This window comes from Mustela lutreola, chromosome 12 (genome assembly GCF_030435805.1).
Source record: "Mustela lutreola isolate mMusLut2 chromosome 12, mMusLut2.pri, whole genome shotgun sequence".
In the NCBI taxonomy this organism is placed as follows: Eukaryota; Metazoa; Chordata; class Mammalia; order Carnivora; family Mustelidae; genus Mustela; species Mustela lutreola.
The window spans coordinates 6,152,028-6,170,504 of NC_081301.1; the positions used below are offsets into that span (position 1 = coordinate 6,152,028).

At 58.1% G+C, this 18,477-nt stretch overlaps 2 protein-coding genes across 5 annotated transcripts; one reads left to right on the forward strand and one right to left on the reverse strand.

Moving 5' to 3' along the window:
* Positions 1-1,098: 1,098 nt before the first annotated feature.
* Positions 1,099-8,439, forward strand: ASB6 (ankyrin repeat and SOCS box containing 6). 2 transcript variants are annotated; one of them, XM_059141898.1, is made up of 6 exons: positions 1,099-1,359; positions 2,943-3,124; positions 4,101-4,207; positions 4,319-4,427; positions 5,052-5,138; positions 5,261-8,439. In XM_059141898.1, the coding sequence occupies exons 1-6, from the start codon at positions 1,247-1,249 to the stop codon at positions 5,926-5,928; spliced, it is 1,266 nt and encodes a 421-aa protein (XP_058997881.1). In that variant the 5' UTR covers positions 1,099-1,246; the 3' UTR covers positions 5,929-8,439. The 2 variants fall into 2 exon arrangements, with proteins under 2 accessions (XP_058997881.1, XP_058997882.1); XM_059141899.1 differs by lacking the exon at positions 4,319-4,427 and having other exon boundaries at positions 5,261-5,365.
* On the reverse strand, positions 6,957-16,327 carry NTMT1 (N-terminal Xaa-Pro-Lys N-methyltransferase 1). 3 transcript variants are annotated; one of them, XM_059141902.1, is made up of 5 exons: positions 16,169-16,327; positions 15,622-15,754; positions 9,695-9,898; positions 8,675-8,927; positions 6,957-7,838 (listed from the first exon to the last, which is right to left on the reverse strand). In XM_059141902.1, exons 3-5 carry the CDS (start codon positions 9,854-9,856, stop codon positions 7,582-7,584), a joined length of 672 nt encoding a protein of 223 aa, XP_058997885.1. In that variant the 5' UTR covers positions 9,857-9,898; positions 15,622-15,754; positions 16,169-16,327; the 3' UTR covers positions 6,957-7,581. The 3 variants fall into 3 exon arrangements, with proteins under 3 accessions (XP_058997885.1, XP_058997884.1, XP_058997886.1); XM_059141901.1 differs by lacking the exon at positions 15,622-15,754; XM_059141903.1 differs by lacking the exons at positions 15,622-15,754; positions 16,169-16,327 and having other exon boundaries at positions 9,759-9,896.
* Positions 16,328-18,477: the final 2,150 nt, after the last annotated feature.

Consider the following 18,477-nt stretch of genomic DNA (forward strand, 5'->3'; position numbering starts at 1 on the left):
TATAGCTTGTCATTTGATCTGCAGACAACCTTGTAAACTTAACAACAATAACAGCCAGCAATGAATTATGCAGCCCCTGCTGCCCGCTAGTCCCTGCTGGGCCCCCAGAGCCAGACCTGGGGGGAGTGCTTTGGATTGGCTTTCTTGGTGGATCTGTTCTGCTCTTGGTGGGGGAGCCGAACAGACACATCGGATTGTCTTCAAATGCCTCTCTAGACCTCTTCTCCTTCACTCAACAGCTCTCATCTCTGGCAGGTGCCAGATGGGAGAGACTTCCCAAGGGCGCATGGAGTGGGGCGCGGGGGAGGGGGGGGGCGGGAGGCCAAGGCGCGATGCGAACGCTGGGACCCCCACGCCTCTTCAGAAAGGACTTTCCAGAATCATGAAGACATCAGGGCTCCGATGTGGGGACTCCAGGTGGTTGAGGTTCCAGAGGATGGCTAAGGAAAGATGCCTAAGCCCCAGAGGGGCCCCAGGCTTGGGTTCCTTCCTTGTAGACTCCACGTCCCTGACACTAACAGAGCTCTTGAGCCAAGATCTTGGGTGGGTGCGATTACCCCCGTTTTACGGACGAGTAAATTACAGCTCATTGAGTCCATCAAGGCAGAGAAGTGGAAGGCGCTGGCAGCCCGCAGGGCCAGGAGCTCCAGGGGACAGAGAGTAAGGGATTGCCCACGCCGCCCGGCGGGGCTGATGGGCGTCCATTCAGCGTGTGGGGAGGCGAGAGCCAGGAGAAGCCGGAAGGAGTCCGGGTCGGATCCGAGTCCAGAGAGCTCGGCATCTCCGGGGGTTCGAGTCCCCTCCACCGCCCGGGGAACTCGGACAGAGGCCGGCGGAGCTCGGACGGCGCCCAGCGGCCGCGGACGGGATCGCAGGACGGAGCAGGGCCGGGCCGGGCCCGGGCTGGCAGAGCCTGGCCCGCCTGGGGCCGGGATCGGGTTTGCCAAGGTAGTCTGCGCCCTCCACTCCACCCGGGCCGGCCTCCGGGTTACCCACAGCTCACTCTGGGGGCGCGCCGCGGTCCTCCGACCTCATAGGGGGCGCTGTCACCATCGTTGGTTTCCCCGGCCGGCGCGGGCCGGAAGTGCGAGGGTCACTTCCGGCGCGGAGCAGCGGGGTGGGCGGCGGGGCGCGGGGGCTGGACCAGCAGAAGCCGGGTCAAGCCCGTGGCTTCCGAAAAGTCCTCAGTCTGCTGCTCGGCCTCGCCCAAAGGTGCAGCCGCCGTGCAGCGCCCCAGGCCGCCGCGATGCCGTTCCTGCACGGCTTCCGGAGGATCATCTTCGAGTACCAGCCGCTGGTGGATGCGATTCTGGGTTCCCTGGGGATCCAGGACCCCGAGCGGCAGGAGCCCCTGGACGGGTAACTAGCTTCCTTGCCGCGGGCGGGCCGAGCTGGCGCTGCTTCCCTTGAATTGTCACCACAAGCGTGGTGGGGGGTGGGGGTGGCTGTGTCCCCAGTGGACAGGTGAAGGGGCAGGCGGAGGCTGGAGTTGGGTTGCTTTGAGCGGGAGCCCCTGCACCCCGCCCAAATCTTGCCCTTTGCAGGGCGGAGAGTGCTCCAGGCCCGCGCAGGGAGGCCGGGAGGGTGGAGTGCGGGCAGGGCCGCCGGCCTCGGTGCCCCACCCAGTGCCCAGCGTGCCGGCTGCGGGTTGCAAGGAAGCAGGGTGGAGTCTGCGAGGGCCTCGGTTTTTACCCCAGAACAGTGCGAAGATGAGCTCTGTAGCCGAGTTTGCATTTGACGACAAAAACAGGTGTATCCCCGCGCCTGTGGGAAGGGTGTTCAGGGTTACAGCAGTGAGCTAAACCAAACCCCCAGCGTCGGCGATGCTTATGCTTCAGGGAGAGACGAGCGTGAGTCAGGTGTATGTACGGTCGGTGTCATGGAGGCAAGAGCAGAGGAAAGCGGAGGCAGGGCTGTGTGTCTGGGGTCCGTGGGAATTTCAGAGGCAGTGGGTACTATGCGTGTCTCTAGGGACTTCGGTGGAAACAGGCTTGCTTCATCACTGCTCTGTTCACTTTGAGGCGTTCTGAAAACAGCGTAAGGGGTTTCCTTAACTTGGAGGCTGTTCTGGGGGTGAGAGCAGGGCAGGAAAGCGGGTGCTACCTGCCCTTTTGTAGTTCCAGGATTTTTGCTTTGTATCCATGGTGCCCTGGGCATCCTCCCAGGCTGGGGAAAGAGATGGAATCCTGCCCAAGCAGTAAGGATGGCACCTTGATCCCGGTAATTGAAGGGTTGCAGACAGGTGAGGCTAAGGGCAGTGGGAAGCATTGGTGAGGAAGGGAAGCCTCCTCCAGAGGAGGAGGTGGCAGCCTGTGAGGGAGCTGCGACCAGGTTCACGGAGCTGTCCGTGGGCCTGAGCTTTAGTGGAAAGCCACAGAAGTTTTGGAGGTCACTGCTGGCGGGCAAGTGGGGTGAGGGCTGGGGCGTGAAGGGCCATGTGTACACTCAGCCTTCTGGGGACCCGGAGGCCGGGAGGTTAAGTGTCTCTGAGTGTGAGTGGGGGCAGGAGGGCCTGGGGGTTGCCTGGTCTGGTCTAGCTGCCCTCGGCAGCTCAGGGATGCCCATTGTCAGGGGAGGGGGTGTCAGTGTCCGCTTCCTGCTCTGGGCTAGAACGGTTCCCTTCAGGCCCAGCAGCACAGCTGTGTGAGGCTTTGTACCCGAGCTAGGGGCCAGATTGTCTGGGCAACTTGGGAGGAGGCTAGAGACAGCCCCAGTTCTTTCTTAGCAAACCCAAGGAGTCAACTTGAGTTAAAAGATGCAGCTTGCTCTCTTGCAACCACAGGCCTTTTCCAGAGACTTTCTGCCTCACAGAACCAGGGCTCTACCTTGGAGGGGGGGTGATGACAGCAGGAGAGCACCCACCCACAGGGTGCCCAGGCTAGCTGGTCCCACAGCTGCCCCTCCTACCCCCCGCTAACCGATCCACCCCTCTGCTGCCCCAGGCCCAGTTATGTTGCCAGCGAGGAGAGCCGAATCCTTGTTCTCACTGAGCTGCTGGAGAGAAAGGCCCACTCTCCCTTTTACCAGGAAGGCGTGAGCAGTGCCCTGCTGAGGATGGCGGAGCTGGGGCTGACCCGGGCAGCCGCCGTTCTCCTGCGCAGCGGGGCCAGCCTCAACTTCGAAGGTCAGTTGGAGCCCAGAGGGGCTACGGGGGGCGGGGGGGGGCACATGGCTTAAAGTGTGGCTCTGCCTTTCTTGTTCTCTTGGGAGCCGCTTCCCTTACTTCCTCCGTGGGTGGTGACTGAGGAACCCTATCCCCCTGTGGGCTTTCGAGGGGCTCTGACCCCACTGGTCTGAGAGAAAATTGGTCGCTGCCTCCACCATGTGATTGATCAGCAAACTTTCCCAGCTAAATCCCTGCTTCTGTGAATGTGAAAATGCAGCTGCTGGCACTGTGCCCAGAGCTCAGGGAGAGCAATTTTCTGCCACTTATTCTGAGCCATCTCGCGTTTCTGCCCATGCCACAGGGAGAGGGGACAAGACAGCAGCAGCGCGGGTGTAAATCGTGGCAGGGCGCGGCCGGCTTCTGAGCTGGAGGTGCGGGGGACAGAGATGGAGCCATTCTCCTTTCCTCTCTGGCTTTCTCACCGGGGAGGGCAGGGTCAGCCAGGGGATGGGCGGGGCTCACTTGTGACCAGTGCGGGTCCTTGAGCTGACACGGGATGTGGCCAGGCCTGCCTCAGCTCCCATGTGAGGACTGGCTCAGAGGCCACTAGGCTCTTGGAGGGCAGAGGAGGTGAGGGCCGGGGCTGTTCTGAAGTCTGTCATTTGGAGACTGGCTTTGAGAACGTGGCTGTTACTGCCCGGCTTCAGGAGCCGTCAGTTGGGGTCCTTCTCCCAGCAGCCTGAGCAGAGGCACGCAGTCTTATGGTTCCGTTTTACAGAAGAGACTCAAGTCCAGACAGAGGGGCTGCCTGCCCCGCAGGACCCTGCCCCATGTCTGACTCCAGCACCTGTGCTCTGGCTCCTGGTGGGAATGGCTCCATTCTGACCCTTCATGGTGGCAGAAGCCTGGGTCCCCTGTGCGGGGAGGGCTGGGGCTGAGCCGGAGGCCAGGTGGAGGCCGGCAAGACTGACACGAGCCGTGTCTGTGTCTTCAGACCCTGTCACGTACTACACGGCCCTGCATATTGCCGTCCTGCGAAACCAGCCGGACATGGTGGAGCTACTGGTGCGCCACGGGGCCGACATTAACCGGAGGGACCGGGTAAGAGCCGGGTCTGGCCCACTCAAAAGCAGGGATGTGGTGGGGTGGCCGTAAGCGGCCTTCCAGGCCCCCAAGTCGCCAGGCCTACTGTGCTGTGCTTTCTTGGCTCAGATCCACGAGAGCAGCCCCTTGGACCTGGCCAGTGAGGAGCCCGAGCGCCTGCCCTGCCTGCAGCGCCTCCTGGACCTCGGAGCAGATGTCAATGCGGCTGACAAGCATGGTGGGTGCCTTCCCCCGGGAAAGCAGGCTGCCTCGGGAGGGAGAGCCAGAGCCCCCCAGGATGGTGACTAGGCTTGATGACACAGCGCAGCCAGGCCCATAGGTGCCTTTTGCTGACCTGCAGGAGCTTCCCGGAAGTGATGCAGCTGTTGGCCTCACGCCAGCCCCCTGAGGTCTGTCTGTAGGGGGAAGTAGGGTGTACAGCCAGATTTCTGGGAGGGCGAGCCACTTCTTCTTGGCAAAGACTCAGCCCGGATCTCAGGTAGCGTCTGAGTGTCCTGAAGAATCCCACCTCTTCTGCCCATTCTGCTCCTGGTTTTGTGTGGTTAGAAAGAATGACCAACCACCGGTCACCTTCAGCCTCGGCTGAAAGGTCGATCGTTTCTCAAGTTCACTTTCCGGGGGCGCCTGGCTGGCTCAGTCGGTAGGACACACAACTCTTGATCTCGGAGTTACAAGTTCAAGCCCCACGTTGGGTGTAGAGATGACCTAAAAATAAAATCCTTGAAAATGACAAAAAAATGAAGTTCACTTTCTCATCCTGAGTGGTTTCCTCTGCATCTCTGGGGTTGTCCTGACCTCGGCTTCCTGGTCCCCACTCCCCCTCCTCCTCTTCCTTCTGTAGGAAAGACCGCTCTGCTCCACGCCTTGGCCAGCAGCGACGGTGTGCAGATCTACAACACTGAGAACATCCGGCTCCTGCTGGAAGGAGGTGAGGCTCGCCTGTGGGCTGTTCCCAGGCCTCTCCCCCCTCCCCCCATTACACAGGTGGCCTCCCTTTGCAGGGGTTTAAGACCTCTTGCCATTTTCTCTTTTCCTGACTGGCTCTCACAGGGGCAGATGTCAAGGCCACCACCAAAGATGGGGACACAGTGTTCACCTGCATCATCTTCCTGCTTGGGGAGACTGTGGGAGGGGACAAAGAGGAGGCCCAGATGATCAGCCGCTTCTGCTTCCAAGTCACGCAGCTGCTGCTGGCGCACGGGGCCGACCCCAGCGAGTGCCCGGCCCACGAGTCCCTCACACACATCTGCCTCAAGGGCTTCAAACTGCACTTCCCGCTCCTGCGCTTCTTGCTGGAGTCCGGAGCTGCCTATAACTGTTCACTGCACGGGGCGTCCTGCTGGTCCGGCTTCCACATCATCTTTGAGAGGCTCTGCTCCCACCCAGGCTGTGCCGAAGACGAGAGCCACGTGGACCTCCTGCGCAAAGCCGAGACCGTCCTGGATCTCATGGTGACTAATTCCCAGAAACTTCAGCTGCCTGAAAACTTCGATATCCATCCTGTGGGTAGCCTGGCAGAAAAGATCCGGGCCCTTCACTTCTCCTTGAGGCAGCTGGAGAGCTACCCTCCATCCCTCAAGCACCTGTGTCGCGTCTACATCCGGCTCTATCTTCAGCCCTGGCCCGTGGATGTGAAGATCAAAGCCCTGCCTCTGCCCGACAGGCTAAAGTGGTACCTCCTTAGTGAGCACAGCGGTACCACTGACGAGGAAATCTGACCACCCCCAGACCGAGGGGAGCAGGGTCTGGGCAGCTCAGCCACTGGCGGATTTTGGCACCTGCAGCAGCCTTAGGGGAGAACCCTCTGGCCTTCCATCGGAAGGTGGAGGTTGGGAGATGAAACTTGATCCTTACTGTGTACCAGGAAAGCCAGGTGGAGCCCCTCAGCCGCAGTCATTGCGGTGGGAAAGGGCCCTGTTTCTCCAGGGCGACCGCTCCCCTTCTGTTAGGCAGAACCCCCAAGTCTCAACCACGCTGGGAAAAGGGACCAGGTGTAGACTTGGGACAAGGGTACACCCTGTTCTTCTGCGGGGAGCATCAGGCAGGGCAGCTCTCTCGGTCCTGTGAGAGCCGCAGGAAGCTGGTCTGTCTTGCATGGGGCCCCATTGAAGCCGGGGGGATGTGTGCTGGGCCTGTGGGGGCACAACCCTGGTGAGGCCCATCATTCCCGTCTCTCCCCACGTTAGATTTTTAGGTCACTTGGAGCAGTGCTCTCGCCGGGCTAGGGAGAAGGCTGAGCTGACCCTGCCGCCTTTGGCTGCTCTGGGGCCAGGTTACCCATGGCCCGGCCCAAGGCACGGGACTGGAAGCTCTGTCTGTGCCAAACCTGGGATCTCAGGGGACGTGCCTTCTGCTGAAAAGCAATCCTGTGTGACCAGGGACAGTCCTTTCCAAAATGTCTCATGAGGGGTTCAACTGATGATCAAAGCTACTAATGCTGTAGGCTGACTGTGCGGTCCACGCCACACCCTCACGAAGCCAGTTTCCAGTCACGTGGGTCCTTGTGAATTGTGTGGATGCCGGGGAGGCGAGCTGAGGCAAGTGAAGGATACGTTACACAGTAAAATCCTGCTCTTGGCCTTCAAGGTCCTTGTATGACATTTTGGCCCCCTCCCCGCCCTTCCCCAGCCTAGGACCGAGGCTCCCACGGAGAAGAGGGGAGAGGTACGAGAGGCCGGCAGCACCTAGAGGGGAGTTTCCAAATAGCACCGCACTGCAGCCCCAGTAAAGAAGAGCACCAGTCCAGACCGGCTAGGGCCTTCCCAGCACAGGAGTCACCCTTTTATTTTTTGATGAAAATGTTCACCGAGGAGGAGCTGCAAGGCACAGCCAAGAATGAAGCCACAGACTCCTTCACTGGAGACCACGGGGATGATCACGTCAGGGACACCAGGGCTCATCACCAAATAGGCCTCAGCACGGGGTCGTGCCCAGCAGCTGAAGGCTCCTCACCTCCCCGCGAGGGGAAAAAGTCCCAACAACCGAGAGTTCTCTTCCTCTTAAGGCACCCAGGCCTGTGGCTGGAAGGCTGGGTGGTGGAACGGGAGAGCCAGAAAATCTCCGCTTCTGAGGGGATCACTGTATTCCCACACGGGGAGCACCAGGGACCCTGGAGTCCCGTGGTCTGCGCTGTCTGGTTCCTGCCTCTCACGGCAGCAGAGCTGGGCTGCAGCCTCAGTGCTCCGGTCAGGGGCGCCCCTCCCCACTGGGCCCCATTAGGCCTTTTGAAAAAGAGTCTAGTGACCGACGGCAGACAGGTGTATTTGGCAGTCTCAGTCCACACTCCCACACCATTGCTGGGGAGCCTCTGGGTCTTGCCCGGCTGCCAGCCCCCCACCCCACGCTGGTCCTTTTCTCCTGCTGGGCCCTGCTCATCTCAGAGCCAAGCTATAGACATGGTAGATCTCATCAGGGAGGTTCTCCTGGCGCTCCTGGGCTAGGAGGCTGAGGCCCGCGCTGCGGACGATCCTGTGGACGACCTCGAGGTCCCGGCACACGCTGCTGTCCACGTCATCCAGGATCACACCCTCCTGCGCCATGTTGTCTTTGATGACAATGATGCCGTTGGGGCGCAGGCCCTGCTTGCAGCGCCGCAGGAACTCGGCCAGGTGCTGGTCAGTCAGGTGGCCTGGGGACAGCAGAGGCTGGGGTCACTAGGGAGGGAGTGGTGCCAAGCACGCACCCTCCGCTGGCCGTGTCTCTCGACCTCTGCTCAGACTTCCCAAGCTCTGTCTAAACACATGGGGCCTCCCCAGCGCTGGGCAGCCCAGAGATGCTTATCGAGTCCCATGCTGTGTACGAGGAAGCCAGCTCAGAAGTCACTCACCCAAGGGCTGTCACAAAGCACGAGCTGCGACGCCACCCTGACTGGGGGACTTCTGGGCCCTGCCCGACACCTACGCTCTAGCCATCCCCCCTGCCCTGAGGCCTGGATTAGGGGTTCTTACCAACCCATTCCTAACCTAATTAGAACTCCAGACCGGCTCTGAGGGACCACAAAGGACAGGGCCAGACCCAGCAGGACTGCGGTGTCTGCTGGGGAGTGGGTGGCCAACTGCGGGTAAGGTGGCCCGCCTGCCAGGGCAGCGGCCAGGGACGAGCACCCCGCGTGTGCTGCGGGGCTGAGCGGGTGCAGGATGGGGCGGCAAGGCGTGGCTCCCTCGCTGTGAACAGTGGGGACAGCCAAGGCTTCACTTCCTCCTCTTATTAAAAAACACTTTTAAAACTCATTTCCACGTTCTCTGAATGCAGTTATTGGTTGTTTACATTTTTTCAACAAAAAACTGCACCTGAGTGGGTCATAACGGTACTGACCAAGCCGGGAAGGCGAGCCTGAGGAGGATTTGGAGAAACCCCCGCGTCCGGTGTGCCGCAGGAGCCCCGGAACCCGCCTCTGCAGCGGAGGGCGGGGCGGGGGGCGTGCGGGAGGTCTACGGAAGGCGCAGAAGGCCGCGGGAAGCTCACCGATCACCCACTGGATCCAGATGACATCGTAGGAGCTGGGCTCAGGGCTGAAGTCCTGGAGGCCGCAGCAGAAGTAGTTCCTCACCCGCTTGCCCTCCTCTCCCAGGTACGTCCTGGCTTTAACCAGAAAGTCTTCAGTCACGTCCACCATGTCCACCACTCTGAAGAGCGGCAGCAGCAGCCTCTTGGTGATCCTACCTATGCCGGCTCCGCAGTCCAGGGCGCAGGAGGTCCCCGTCTTGTTCGGGCCTTCCTGAGAAGCAGAGAAGGCGGAGGCTCAGTAGGGAAGGCTCAGAGAGCCTGAGAAGGGGGCTGTTCCTCCCACGCTCCCAGTTACTCGAGTCAGGAGTGGGCATAGGCCGGGGGCTGGCACGGGGGGTCGCCCATGGGTGCGATCACAGACATTCCCGTCCTGGGCCACACATTCCTAAAACGCAAGCCGACAGCCACTTAAAGGGGACTGACGAACAGGTGCACTGATCTCTCACGACACCCCAGTAAAACCACAGGATGAACGGAATTCAAGCAGTGAAAAAATAGAGGCAGTAGTGATTTTCACCGATCTGGGAAGGCAGACAGTGGGTGGGGAGACACCCCGTAGTGTGAGGGATAAGCACCAGCCTCTGATGCTACACACCAGCCTAGCACAGAGTGGGGCAGAGCAGGGGAGGAACTAGGTGCCTGCCCTCAGCAGAAGAGCCGGTGCCCACAGCCCAACAGCCCGCAGACATGGCAAGACAGTGAAGGAGTCACCCCTGACAAATCTGAACAGTTAGAGGAAGCCTCCGTTCTGGTCCCCGGAGACCCGGCACAGCCGCCAGCTCCCCCACGTGGCAAGCCTGAGACAGAGGCCCCCAACCAAACGCCACCCCGCCCCACCCTCAAGGCCTGGGGGGCTGACACCAACCAAGCACCAAAGGCCCCGTGATGGCTCGGGTAAAAGGCGGCGCCCTGTGCAGACCAGGCCGGGCTACCAGGGCCACATCCTCTGCTCCTGGACGGCATGCCAGACCTGCCTACCCTCAAAAACCTCTGCAGGAACTTCCGGGAGCTGCTGATGTCGATGCTGGAGATGTGGCCGTACCCCCCGAGCATGCCGTCCACGGTGGGCGGGACTTCCTTCCAGTACGTCTTGGCCTTCGAATAGAACTGTTTCTCGTCTTCTATCACTTCACTTGTCATGCTGTCCCCAGCCGAGGCAGCTCAGGCACCAAACAGCAGCAGCTGAACAACAAAAATGAGCAAATCAGCCAGGTCGAGGGTCCCGGACTCACCGCATGCTTCACAAGGTCATACAACCCTGCCTGATGCAGAGAAATGTCCAGGGTCCCCAAAACAGCTTCTATCCCTTGGATGACGGGGCCTCCTGTCTTTCGTATTCAAGTCATTCTGCAAAGTGACCTTTGTATCAGGAGGGGACCCAGAGTCCTGGGCTTCTAGTCCTTTCCTTACTGGACACGACACCTGACCTGAAAGCTTCTAACTCTAAAGTATAGAGAACCCCCAATTGACACTTGAGGAAATGGAGCCGGAAACCCCAGGCTCCTACCGTGGATGCTCCGGCTGATGCTGGGAGGGGCCTGGGGAGCCCACTCGCCTCCCACTCACTCGTGAGCACAGAATGGAGCTCGCTGTGGGGTCTGGTCCTTGGTTAACAATGTGCCGGGACTGGGTACCAGGCACCGTGCCAGGAGGCAGGCAGACAGACTGGCACACACACACTGGCAACCGTTCGGGGCCGCAGGCAAGTACAAGATGCCGGCACAGCCCAGCCCAGACCCCGTAGAGTGAAGGCAGGCATTCCCAAGGTCGTCGCCCATCAGCTGAAGTGAAGGACTAGGAAGAGTTCACTACGCCAGGGGGGGGCGCCCGCTCCGTCCGACAGGTGTGAGAGGCACACGGAGAGCACCGGCAACTGGACACTCGGGATGGGGGAAGGGGACACATTTGGGATTAGACTCCCCACTAAAGAGCAGTGAGCTTGAACTACTCTAGGGTTAGCAGAAAGTGACAAGAGATGCGTGTTTCTGCAAGACTGTCGGCAGCTGTGGGGGCTCTGGGGCGACAGTGAAAGCAGACACAAGAGGGTGTTACTGTGACAGGCGGAGGGGCAGCGACAACGCAGGAGCCAGGGCCTGGGGGAGGGGGAGGGCCTGGCAGCTGCACACCCAGCCAGCCCGGCCGCATCTCTGCCCATCTCTGCCCGGAGGCACCGGCCCCACAGCACCATCGCAGGGCAGGAGCTGTCCTAGTTGCCCCGAGGCTTTGCTGAGATACCATCCAACCCTCAGGGAGTTCCAGGCCAGCGGGAGCTAGGAATGAGTGGACCCAACTAAAACACAAGGCAGAAAGAGTGAGGACACCCACTGAGCCCAAAGTACTGTGGAAACTCCAAGAACGGAGCACTCTTTTCGGAAAGGCAGACAGGGCAGCTGCCGAGAGAAGGCTACCTGAGCCAGACCCTGAAAGATAAAGGGTGCTGTTGGTGGTGGGGGGCGGGGGTGCCGGCGCGAACAGGATCAGAGGAGCCCGGCAGGTGTGCCACCCAGAAGGCGCGACTGATGATGGCCTGGGCTGGCTGGAATGCAGACAGAGGAAGAGGGTATTTATGGGAGACGAGCTTAGACAGGCAGCCTGGGCCTGGATCACGGGAGGCCCCAGTGACAGGCTGGGGGCCGGGGGTTTGGCTTGTCGGTAATGGAAAACCAATCAGCTGAGAGCTTCCGAAGCCAGGACGTAAGTGGTGGGACCACCGGGCAGAGTGGGAACAGAGCGGGACCGGCAGGAGCCATGTGGCATTTGGGACACAGCGGTGCTGTGGGGAGACAGTGACAGGCACCCACTCCCATCACAGGCTCTCAGCTTAGGGCTCATATCCTCAGAGGCCCTCCCTGACCAGCCCAGCTAAGGTGGCTTCCTCCAACACCCAGATCTAATCCCCACGCTTTCCTGCCTTCAGAATGTGTATTTCTGTCTGAAATTACACCATTTATTTACTGTCCAGCCTCCATGGGATGGAAGCTCTAGAGGCGCGACCTTGCCTTTTCGCCACTGTGTCCCCAGCACCAAGCCCACAGGAGTCCCTCAGTTCAGGGTGAAAGTCCCCTCACCCCCCAGGAACACTGTGCACGACTGTGCTCCTGGGGTTTCACTTCCACCTTTATACCACTCCATTGGGTGCCAGTTAAGCCACTGACTCCCGGAACACAGGGTGACACATAGAGCTTCATGTGGGACCCTGGGATCACGCTCAAAAACACGTGAGAGACCCCCAAGATGGAGGAATGCCTTAAAGGCGTCAAGAGAAGTCATTAGATAGGAAACAGGAACGTGCCTTGAGGACAAGCACACAGCCCTTGATACATCATTTAGAGACTGACTGTAAGGAGAGAAGAGATGAATTCTCATTAGGCATGTTTGTCAGTAGCCCCCATGCACAACTGTACTCTGAACTTGTCCTAGAAGACAAGGAACCTTCCAGAAGCAGCAGGCCCACCTTAGCCCAACAACTCGGGATGCTCTCACTGATGCAATCCTGCATCCGCCACGGTCAGTCCTTTCCAGGGACCCCAGCGAGCCGGCGGGCAGGAGGAGGACCCTCCTCCCCATTCCCTGGCTCCTTCCTGGATTCGGACACTGCTCACGGGCAAGGCCACACTGGCCCTCCGAGGAACCAGAAGAGAAGCGACAGCCTCTCCATGTCCTAGCAGGTCCAGTTCTTAGATCTGTGACTGTCGTTGCTTCTGCCCTCTAGAGCCCTTCTATCGTGTGGAGAGAGCCCCCAATCCCCTTCAGATTCTTGAATCAGCTCTCGGGGTGATGCTCCAGCTTCCGCGTCCAGGAACAAGGGTCTGGGACCACAGTGAAGGCGACTTCCAACTACTATGTCAATCGAAGGGCCCTTTGGGGTAACAGGCAGGTAACACAGGGTGGGCGGGGGCTGGTTCTAAACACAGCATCCCCTCACCCTGGCTCGCCACCATGTCCCACCCCAGTGTCCTAGCACCTGAGGACATGTGTCCTAGCACCTCCCACCCCAAAATGAGAAAGGGGCACACTGCTCAACGAGAGTGAACGTTCACTCCCACTCTGAGTCACACAGTAAAGCGAAAGGACGCAGAAACCTGCCCGTGCCCAGGAATCCCAGCTGCCGTAGCGTGGACATCACTGTAGCTCCCTGCGAGCTGACAGGAAAGAGGGCCACCGGCCTGAATGTCACCACGGAGCTCAGTCTGGGGGCTGCCCACCCCCGCCGACAGGCCCCACGCCACAGCCTCTCCACCATCACCCCGGAAGGACGGCATCAAAGCCAGCTCTTCCACTCGGCACTCGGACTCGAGCTCGGCAACACTGACCCTGTCCCCATCGCTGCCCACCAGTCTCGGCAAACTGCTGGCGCTGTCCTCTTATCTAGCTCCCCACTGGCCCTTGGAGAACAGCGGCAAGACCCTGAGATGTACCACTGTATCCCTCTCGCAGTTCATGTAGGAGTCAACAAAAAGTGCACTCTCCATGAAATGAACAGAGTAAATGCGGGGCCCTCCCCTAGCCGTAGGCTACCCATCAGCCTTCGTTCCCAAGGAGGTAAGCTTCCTGGGGACAGGGACATGACCTCATTCCCAACTAGCCCAGCACCAGACACGAGGTGGGGGGTTGGTCATTGGTTGCCAAATGAACCAAAGAATGAGCTTTGGGTGGTTACATTTTCCACTTTTGAGAAAAGTCTACAAAAATCCAACCACGGGGCACCTGGGTGGCTCGGTGGGTTAAAGCCTCTGCCTTCAGCTCAGGTCGTAATCTTGGGGTCCTGGGATCGAGCCTCACATCAGGCTCTCTGCTCAGCGGGGAGCCTGCTTCCCCCTCTCTCTCTGCTGGCCTCTCTACCTACTTGTGATCTCTTTTAAAGATTTTATTTATTTATTGGGGCGCCTGGGTGGCTCAGTTGGTTAGGCGACTGCCTTCGGCTCAGGTCACGATCCTGGAATCCCAAGACTGAGTCCCGCATTGGTCTGCCTGCTCGGCAGGGAGTCTGCTTCTCCCTCTGACCCTTCCCCTTCTGATGCTCTCTCTCATTCTCTCTCAAATAAATAAAATCTTAAAAAAAAAAAAAAAGATTTTATTTATTTATCTGACAGATTTCAAGTAGACCGAGAGAGAGGGGGAAGCAGGTTCCCCGCTGAGCAGAGAGCCCAATGCGGGGCTCGATCCCAGGACTCCGAGATCACAACCTGAACCGAAGGCAGAGGCTTTAACCCACCGAGCCACCCAGGCGCCCCAATAAATAAAATCTTAAAAAAAAAAAAAAATTCCAACGATTCAAAACGTAACACTGAAGGCCATTACCGACAATGTAATTTTTCTGCTTTACCAAAAGCCTTACAAGATGATTTCTTTAAATGTCAAGGTCCTCTGAATAATCTAATTTACAAGAATTCCACTTACAGGCAGATTCTAGGAACAAGCCAGGGGAGGAACATCCGGGCCGGGAAATGGCAAGTCTAATTTTGACATTTGTTCCAACAGCTGATTCATTAGTAAACATGATTCCTTGGGGCTCTGTCTATACTTTGTCTCCCCGTGTCCAGACTGGAACAGGCAGGAGGTCCCTAGGACTCAGAGGGAACAGTGGGGTTGTCAGTCAAATAGCACTAAGTCCTTCTATACTCTGCTCAGGATGTGGTGAGGAGCTACATGGCTGCAGGGGAGGGAGAGGGCCTGGGCACAATCTGGCTTTGTGTGTGCTCTCGGCTAGCTTAGACCGGACGAGAAGCCCTTTGCTTGTGGACTCTGCTCCTGAGCAGGTGGAACGTGTCATGCTTCAGTCACTGCCATCCCACCACCTCTTCTTCCCCTCCAAGGTGTTTCGGGGGACAGGTGGGCAGCCTCCCCAGCTACTACTTCTCCCAGGATCCAGGGGAAAGAACGGTGTGTCAACTGTCACCGTCCAGGCCTTGGGGAGGCATCACACCCTCTTCAGTTACCAGCCTCTATGAAAAAGTCTGGAAGCAACAGGAGGCAAGAGCCTGCCTGAAGTTACCGCCTCCTTGCAGCCTGCTGGACAGGGCCTGTTTGCCCTGGATCGGGGACAGCAGCTGGATATATGGGAATGGAGAAAGAAAAGGAAGGAGGAAGTAGAGAAGACTTAAAAAGGCGGGGGGGTGGGGGTGGCGGAGATGGGAGTGTTTTAAAACAAAGGCTCTGGTGGAGTCAAATGAACGACGTTTGAATCCTGGCTTTGCTTCTCTCTGGCTACGTAAGCTCATATAAGACAGAGCCTCGGTTAAGTAAGTTTATCTGTGAAATGGGAACAGCAACGTTGACTTTACAAGGACAATGTGACGATTAAACGTGGGTGTGAAAACATCAGGTGATCTGTACAGTGGCCGGCACTGTATTATCTCAAGTTTAGAAATCTCTGTCAAATGAGATTTCCATCAATTATCTGCCAACTGTACGGGTCAAACGGGAAAAACGCAGTGAAATGCCCTATAAACTTCAGTGTGTCAGACACACCCAAGGGATTATTACAGCGATGCTGGGGGTCAATCCAGCAGACAAACAGCTCCGCAAACCTGCGGGAGAGGGGAGTGAGCTTCCCATCTGTGCAGGCACAGAAACGCTGCAGAGATTCCGGAGACGCTATCTTTGTGACTCTATGGCTTCTAGTCCCCACCAAAGCATTCCGTATGTACCCCCAGCCCTTCCCCAGAACCCAGCTGAGGGACAGAAAACCATTCTACTGAAGGAGTGATGTGCCTTAACACAAACACACACAGGAAACCAGGAACAGTGTAAGGAGGGAATCCGGCCTTCTTAACACAGCCCCTAGTCCTCCAGGGGCTCATCCCCTCTCTCTCGGCAATGACCAGACCATCTGCAAGACTGCCCCACCGCACCGCACCGTCAGGGCTCGGACACCAGCTGTTTCGATCCCAGAGAGACCCTACCGGTGATGGGCGACAGAGCCGGGGCCTTTCGTTCGACGTGGCAGTCCCTCCGCAAACTGGCTGACCTTGGCTCCAAGGGCTCTAGGCAGCGAGCTGTCTTCTAGGCGGCACCAGTGTCGAGCCGTAACTGGGGCTGGGTCCAAGGTGAAATATGATAGCAACTCCCACACCACGAGCACTACTCTGTGCCCGGCTCTGACCTGACCATTTTACTGCATCCTGACGCCTGCCCTCCGAGCGCGTGCTCTCCTTAATCCCCGTTTCTCGCCGGGGAAACTGAGGCTCAGAGAGGGAAGGGTCTAGCGTACCGCCCCGGGACAGCGCGGGGGAGCGCCTCGTCCAGGGTCCGGGTGCCTCGGCCTTCCTCCGCCACCCGCCGCCACCGGAGGCCCAGGTCGGACCACCCCGGAGCACACACACGTGGGGCCCCGGTAGCTCGCGCCGGGTCACGTGACGAGCTGGGGCCTCAGGGCGCCGAGGCAGTTGGGGGCCGGGGCCTCCCTTCCCCCGCCGGCCACAGCTCCCTGCTCCGCCTCGCGCTACTCACCCCGGGCGGGGGCTCCCGGGACCCGGGAGAAGACGGGAAAGAGGAAGGGAAGTCGGCGGCAGCGGCGACGACGAACCCACAAGACCACCACCAGCTCCGTCCGAACACGGACAAACGCGATACCTCCCGGCGCGCGCTGCCTTTGTCCACACACGTCACTTCCGGGCGCCCGGAGGCGGGGCCGAGGCTAGCTCCGCCCCGCGACCGGTTCGCCCCGCCCCATGGGCGGCTGACCTCAGTTGACTTTTGGGTCCCGGGAAGGACCTCACGGATTTAAAAGAGCCTCAGCTCCAAGCCTGCCCTGTCTCCAGCACGGGCGCGGGTCCGGTTACAGGCGGAAGGCTGGACTTATAAAAACGAGCGTTCTGTGGCTTTTCTACTCGGTAAACGTGGGCGGGGGGAAAGCCTTATTCTACAAATATTACCCATAACAATTTGCATTTTAAAATAATATACGGATCCAAGAAAGAAAGAAAGAAAGGAAAGAAGGAAGGAAGGAAGGAAGAAGTACCTTTGATAGTGCCAACGCACTGTTACCCCCAAATAAACAGAACAAATCCTTGAGTTTTCCATTCCAAAAATCCTGCCCTCTCATAGGCTCTTCCCATGTACAGAAAGTTTGGAGGGGTTCCGGAAATAACCTTGATGGACTCTGAGTTTGCGGGTGGGTGAACCTCTCCAAGCCTCAGTCTCCTCTTCTGCCAGTGTTAAATGTGTCGGATATTGCAGGTCGAGGCTTCAGCCCTGTGCCTAATGGGGACTCTCAGTAAACAGATGTACTTAGCATAAGCTCATTTTTCCTAAACTGAAGCCCTGGTCTTAGGTTTACAGTGTCTTCCTCTGGGCTTTACACACACAGGAGGTTCTTAAAAGTGTGTTTGCTCAGGTGGCCTGCGTGACTGAGTCAGTTAAGCCTCTAACTTCGGCTCTGGTTGTGGTCCTAGGGTCTGGGATCAAGACGCACATTGGGCTCCCTGCTCTGTGGAGAGCCTGGTTCTCCCTTTCTCTCTGCCTGCAACTCCCCCTGCTTGTGCTTGCTCTCTCTCTGTCAAATAAATAAATCCTTAAAAAAAAAAAAAAAAAAGTGTGTTTGTTCTAAGGAAGTAAAAGCTATAGGGGGTGGGGGAGGGCTGACTGCTGTTGAGTCCCCCAAATCTGTTTACATATATAGTATATGGCATCCGCTCCAGAGTACTCCAGGTCAGACTTGCTTCCCCTGGCCTGGGCCCTTCTCCCAAGCTTCATTGTCCATGTCTCTAAGGGAAGGGGATAAGTCCTGGACAATCTCAATTGCTGGGTGTGTCTGTAATCTTCCTTTGGAGGCAGCTCTGAGCCCAGCTCTTTTAGGGGTGCCCCAAAATCCACCCCTACCTTTTTTTTCCTGTCAGTGGAAGAAAAGTCCCTTCCCTCCACCTGGACTCTGAGGCCTTTCCAGATCTGGACATCCCCGACCTCAGAGCCTCTCACATCTCTGAATTCCCAAGCCTTGCACACAGTAGTTGGTCAAGAAATGTTTGCAGCTGGCAAGAGCTGGAAGCCTCCTCAGAAATCATCTAGTTAGTCCAGTGTTTCTCATCCATTAAAAACAAAACAAAACAAAACAAAACCACCTCACGTCTTCTTAGAATAAATATAAAACATGGGGGCGCCTGGGTGGCTCAGTGGGTTAAAGCCTCTGCTTTCGGCTCAGGTCATGATTCTAGGGTCCTGGGATCGAGCCCCACATCAGCTCTCTACTCAGTGGGGAGCTTGCTTCCCGCCCCCCCACCTCCATGCCTGCCTCTCTGCCTGTTTGTGATCTCTGTCAAATAAAAAAGTAAAAAATCTTAAAAAAAAAAAAGAATAAATATAAAACATGTTCACCTTTCCCACTCAATATTCTAACTTCCTAAGGAGGTTTGCCCTTCCATCCCTCATTGAGGAGCACTTGCGGAGAACGGATATATCAGCTATGATGCCTCCTCCAGGCAGACTCCTCAGATTGTAACAGGATACCATGCCAGCAAAACTGCTGGTCCAAACAACCCTTCTCCCCTACTCAAGTGTCCCCGTACAAGCTTCTCCCCCGCCTTGTCCCAGCCAAGAGTCACAGAATGAAGCCCCAAGAATGGACAAACTCATCCAGCATTGCATAGCAAACAGAAGCGGAGCCTGGGTTTGAAGTTGGTTTGCTTAGTTTCCAGGCCCGCTGCATTCTTACTGCCCAGCCTTCCCGAGGAAGTTCTACTTCCAGAGTTGCCCAGCCCGAACTTGACCCACCCGGGCCTCCCAGATCCAGAGAGGGCAGTGGACCCCTGGGCCCTCCGCCC